Raw genomic sequence first — 6,128 nt, 5'->3', positions numbered from 1 at the left:
TATCTAGATGTAGTTTAAAAAAACTTCAGGATGCTTAATAATTCATTAACAATATCCCTTTGTTGTATAAGGATTATAGTTTGTAAACCTGTAAACATATACATTGATTTAAAAACAAAAAAAAGTCTTCCTATTAACAGAAAAGCAGACTATTAAAAGCCATAGGTATTCCAGTGGGCCTCCTAAGTTATAATATGGCTAAATCCTATGATTAAAAAATCAGAACTGCTAAGAAAATGAGTTCCAGACAGGTACTTTTATGGATGACCTTGGCTGACAAATGTTTTTTTGGAAATTGTTTTATTTTAAAATTACTTCCCAACAAACCATGAAACACTTGGATGTTACTTTATGGTTTCTCATTGAAAACATACTACATTGTAAATGGTATTTCAAAGTTAGACATAGAATTGATCAAAATCTAAGGACAATATTATTTAAGGACAATATTAAAAATGGATAGAAAAAAGTTTCAATTGGTGAGCTTAATCTAGAGGATGCATAACCATATCATGTTGGACGGATAAAAAAAGGGATAACCTTGTGCTTTTATTCAACTAAGGTACTTACCAAACCTTAGGTTTTATACAGGTGTCAAACTCCCACCTGGAAAGGGATAATTTTCTATATTATACCTAGTTACTTTAAATAACTGAAGCCCAAGGCAACAGTTGTTTAAAAGAACGTAACACATAACTACATAATTCAGTACATTAAAATAAAACTAGGACAGTGATAGTTCAATGTCTCAAAAAATATGTAACTGGGGGAAATAACCACTGAACACAATTTGAAGGTTGTTAAAGTGACCACTCAGAAGGCTGAACAGTGCAAGACATGCTTTTCCAGTTACAAGCTCAAAACAGGAGTGCAAATGAAATTAAAGCTTTCATTTAAAGTTGTAGGATAAGGAAAGCTTGAAATTAATATTAAAAAGCTTTCCGCAGGTCATCCCCCAGAAAAGAAATAATCAGAATGCTTTCTCATGCTCCAATTTTCTTCAAGGAACTTTTCCTGAATCAATGGCAAAACTACATCCTGGAAGTTGGGTCCCCTACTCACGGAGGTTCAATATTGAAAGAGCCTTGGAATTTGGGGTTCTGTCTTAGCCAGTGTACCTGAACTCTACAGAGAATAAATAAAGCAATGGGCTTCAAGAGTTTCTTCTTCCTATAAAACTGGAGGACAAACAGACTAACAATTCTTCCTCTAGAGGCAAGCTGTTGTGGTGGAAGATATTAAGCGCTTAAATAAACTAAGACACTGCTCTAAAAAGTGAAGTGTAGAGGTTCAAGATCAATCCCAGTGCAAGAGCTTTTAAGTGAGTTGACTAGGCAACACATGCATCCATCCATGCAAATGTAGGACATGGCCCCAAAAGAGAATTGAAAACATGTATCTAACAACTGGGTAAGTCCCTTGCCAGTAGTTTATAAAAATATATAGTCAATACTGTAGAGGCTTCTTCTACAGTCAATACTATGGAAGTCCGTTTTAGTTACCCATTACTTCAATACCAAAAAGCATTAACTACTTTTCAGACATTCCAGACAAAGGTCACTTATAACAAAAGACAACTTAAAAACAAAAAAACAAAAAAACAAGATAGTGTCCATTTTAAAAAGTAAGTCTTTTCTTTCAAGTGAACAGGACATTTTCTATATGAAACGTAACTTCTAGTCTATCAAGACTGGGTTTAAGATCTTTATGTAATGTGCATATATGCAGAAACAAATTAACTTACTTTAAACATTATCTGCACAGAAAAAAGTTAACTCCTCAAAACATGATAGAACAGGTCTGGTTAGTACAAATCTATTGCAAAGTAAAAAGACTCTGTGCATTAGTTCAACCAGAAGAAGCAGGAAAGGAAATGTCCCAACAATAAGAGTTCAAGTTGTGATCTGAAAGCCTAGAAGCCAAGGGGACACCATGCTGCTCACGGTATCCTGATATGCATAACTGCTTAAGCTACTAAGCCATGTCTGCCTCTGGAGCTAGAAACACTTTCCAATTTACTTCCTATTCCGAAGACGTTTAGATTTCCTAAGAGAGTCTATGGCTTCTGTGGCCTTTTTTCGTTTCCGAGGAGACTCCTCGCTCTGCCCAGACCCTGAGGAGTTTCCCACTGCACTTTCCATTACTTCTCGCAGTTTGCGCTCCAGCTCTGCCAACCGTGCATTCTGTTCCCCTATGATCTGTGTCTGCTCTAGCAGTTTCTGATCTTGGTCTTGAAGCTGTTTCTGCTGTTCTTGCACTTTGGTGCGAAGCTCAGAAATTTCACGCCTGAGAACAGTCACGCCAGCACCATTTGTTTTAACCTGCTGCTGGAGTTTGGTAACCTCTTGTCTTGAAGGGTTTTGCTTGGAGAAAAGCTGCATTGTCGTGAGGGCTGCAGATGGTCCTGGAACTGTGGAGAAACAGTTTAAAAGGGTCAATCACTAAAAATGTCTCCCTACCAGTAATACTTAACCTTATTTCAAAATGTGGTATGTTTATTATATCAACTTTCCATGATTTCTTTTTTGCATTCCACTTGGTTTAATGGGCCAATCAGATACATTGTTTCAACTATAAATGAGTTTGAATTCTGGCTGAGTGCCCATAGCACAGTGTGGATTGGCCACATACACCAAGGCTGGCAGGTTCGAACCCAGCCCAGGGTCAGCTAAACAACGACAACAACAACAAAAAAATAGCAGGGCTTTGTGGTGGGCACACCCAGCTACTTGGGAGGCTGAGCCAAGAGAATCTCTTAAACCCAAGAATTTGAGGTTGCTGTGAGCTGTGACGCCACTGCACTCTACCGAGGGCAACAAAGTGAGACTCTGTCTCCAAAAAAAAAAAAGAATTTGAATTCTGATTCTCTTGTTCATGTGGAGACTGCCAGAAAAAGAAAGGATAATAATGGCATAAACTTGGATTTAAAATATTATAAAACATTTTTAGGACCTAGTAAGAAATATGAATAGTAAAATTAAAATTATTTTCTATCTTATTCACATAAAGAAACATAAACATTAAAGTTAGAAGTACACATTTATAGTTTATCCCCAACCCCCAAATCTGAAATTTTCAAATCCAGAATCCAAAATGTTTGAATTGCTGTGATGTTCAAGGGAAAGGTTCACTAGACCATTTTGGATTTTGGAATTGGGATTAGCGATGTTCAACTCATAAGTGTAATGCAAATATTCCAAACTCTAAAAAAAATCTGAAATTGGAAACACTTCATGTTCCAAGAATTCTACATAAGAGACACTCAACTTGTATCATGTTCTTAAATTCACTCTGCACTTAATTATAGGTAAAGGTTTAAACGTTAGCCAAAGAGTAAGGGACTCTAATCAAGGAGTAGGTTACATTACACATTAAGATTATAAAGAATTTCTGACAGTGCAGTAAGGCTTTGCACCTATTCTCTTTTAGGAATAATCAGAATGTAACACGGGCATAAAAATCACCATTTTAAACTAGGAACCTATTTTTTTTAACCTTATCTACTGAAGGTTTTCTAAAACAACCAGATGGACCATTCATACTCTAAACCCATCATGCTAATTTTCTCCTTGCATAGCTAAATAAGCATAATATTTTCCTTTTTTTTCTTTTTTAGAGACAAAAGTCTCATTTTGTTGCCCTTGGTAGAGTGCCATGGTGTCATAGCTCACAGCAACCTCTAGCTCTTGGGCTTAGGCGATTCTCTTGCCTCAGCCTCCAGAGTAGTCTGGCTACTTGGGCCGGAGTAGCCCTCCACAATGCCTGGATATTTTTTTGTTGCAGTTTGGCCAGGGCTGGGTTCAAACCCGCCACCCTCGGTATCTGGGGCCAGTGTCCTGCTCACTGAGCCACAGGCTCTGCCCTATAATATTTTCTTTGACTGATACATTCTTTCTTCCCTTTCTGTTTATCCTTATCCAACTTCCACTCACATACCAAGGCTCAGATCAAGATTAGTCAACAGTGATACTGTCTACTTTAAGATTATGCCTTGGCTCCTGATTTGGCATTTAATTGGACACTGCCTTAAAATATTTCTCTTATGTATGATAATTTAATTTTGAATATGGATGTCTTACTTTTTGGAATAATAAGATCCTCCAGAGCAGATACCACGTATTACACTTCTTTTTAGTCTCCACAGGACACAGTACAGTGCCGTGTGCATAACAGGTACATTAATAAATAATAGACACATTAATAGCTGGGATGTGTAGACTTTATTTTTTTTGAGATAGAGTTTCACTATGTTGCCCTTAGTAGAGTGCTGTAGCATCACAGCTCACAGCAACCTCAAACTCTTGGGCTCAAGAGATTCTCTTGCCTCAGCCTCCCAAGTAGCTGGGACTATAGGTGCCCACCACAGCGCCTGGCTATTTTTAAAGATGAGTCTCGCTCAGTCTGGTTTGAACCTGTGAGCTCAGGTAATCTACCCATCTTGGCTTCCCAGAGTGCTGGGATTACAGGGGTGGGCTACTGCGCCTGGCCTAGTATATTTGATTTTTTTTTAAAATGAATGTTAACTAATCAGAAACATAAACAAAACATATAGATGGATGGTCCCTATGTCATAAATTTTGACTTACGATATTTTTGACTTTATAATGCCACAAAAGTGATACATATCCAGTAGAAACTGTACTTCAAGCACCCATACGACCATTGTTTTTCACTTTCAGTACATTCAATAAATTACAAGATAATTCAACACTTTCTTATAAAATAGGCTTTTTGTTAAGATGATTTAGCCTAATTTCAGGCTAATGTAGTGTTCTAAGCATGTTTAAGGTAGACTAGGCTAACGTATGCTGATGTAGTAGGTTAGGTGTATTAAATGCCTTTTTTTTTTTTTTTTTTGAGATGGAGTTTCACTTTGTCACCCTAGGTAGAGTGCCATTTTAGAGACGGGGTCCTGCTTTTGCTCTGGCTGGTTTTGAACCTGTGAGCTCAGACAATCCACTGTTAACAGTCTCCCAGAGTGCTAGAATTACAGGCATGAGCCACTGTGTCCGGCCTAAATGCAATTTTGAATTATATTTCCTTTCTTTTTTTTTTTTTGAGACAAGAGTCTCCCTATGTTGCCCTTGGTAGAGTGCTGTTTATCCTTATCCATCTTCCACTCACATACCAGCTCACAGCAACCTCAAACTCTTGGGCTCAAGTAATTCTCTTGCCTCAGCCTCCCAAACAGCTGGGACCACAGGTGCCTGCCACAATGCCCGACCACTTTTTTGTTGCAGTTGCCGTTGTTGTTTGGCTGGCCAGGGCTGGGTTCAAACCTGCTAGCCCTTGGTGTACGTGGCTGGTGCCATGACTACTGCGCTATAGGCGCCAAGCCAATTTATGATATTTTCTTTCTTTCTTTTTTTTTTTTTGAGACAAGAGTCTCAAGCTGTTGCTCTGGGTAGAGTGCCATGGTGTCACAGCTCATAGCAAACTCCAACTCTTTTTTTTTTTTAGACAGAGCCTCAAGCTATCGCCCCCTGGGTAGAGTGCCATGGAATCACAGCTCACAGCAACCTCCAACTCCTTGGGGGCTCAAGCGAGTCTCCTGCCTCAGTCTCCCAAGTAGCTGGGACTACAGGCGCCCGCCACAACGCCCGGCAATTTTTTGGTTGCAGCCATCATTGTTGTTTGGCAGGCCCAGGCTGGGGATTCGAACCCGCCACCCTAGGTGTATGTGGCTGGCGTCCTAGCCGCTTGAGCCACAGGCGCCGAGCTGCAAACTCCAACTCTTGGGCTTAAGTGATTCTCTTGCCTGAACCTCCCAAGTAGCTGGGACTACAGGCACCCGTCACAACGCCTGGCTATTTTTGTACTTGTCATTGTTGTTTGGTGGACCCGGGCTGGATTCAAACCTGCCAGCTCCAGTGTATGTGGCTGGCGCCCTAGATGCTAAGCTATAGGCACCAAGCCAGATTTATGATATTTTCCATTTATGCTGAGCTTAGCGGGATATACTCCTATTGTAAGTCAAGGAGCATCTATACATAACTTTTTTTTTTTTTTTTGAGATAGAGCCTCAAGCTATCCCCCTGGGTAGAGTGCCGTGGAATTACAGCTCACAGCAACCTCCAACTCCTGGGCTCAAGCGAGTCTCTTGCCTCCGCCTCCCAAGTAGCTGGGAC

At 39.8% G+C, this 6,128-nt stretch overlaps 1 protein-coding gene across 2 annotated transcripts in view; it reads right to left on the bottom strand.

Annotated features, from left to right (window-relative positions):
* Positions 1 to 671: 671 nt before the first annotated feature.
* Positions 672 to 6,128, bottom strand: part of FBXO28 (F-box protein 28) — a 43,852-nt gene continuing 38,395 nt past the window's right edge. For both annotated transcript variants that reach the window (XM_003790972.3, XM_023513910.1), the window contains exon 5: positions 672 to 2,410. In XM_003790972.3, coding sequence (XP_003791020.1) covers positions 2,016 to 2,410 — 395 coding nt within the window. In that variant the 3' untranslated portion in view covers positions 672 to 2,015. The remainder of the gene's footprint in view (positions 2,411 to 6,128) is intronic.

Source organism: Otolemur garnettii, unplaced genomic scaffold (assembly GCF_000181295.1).
Source record: "Otolemur garnettii isolate 467f Iridium unplaced genomic scaffold, OtoGar3 scaffold00045, whole genome shotgun sequence".
NCBI classification, from domain to species: Eukaryota; Metazoa; Chordata; class Mammalia; order Primates; family Galagidae; genus Otolemur; species Otolemur garnettii.
The sequence above is the reverse complement of the archived record's forward strand: the minus strand, read 5'-3'. Positions and strand labels throughout refer to the sequence as shown.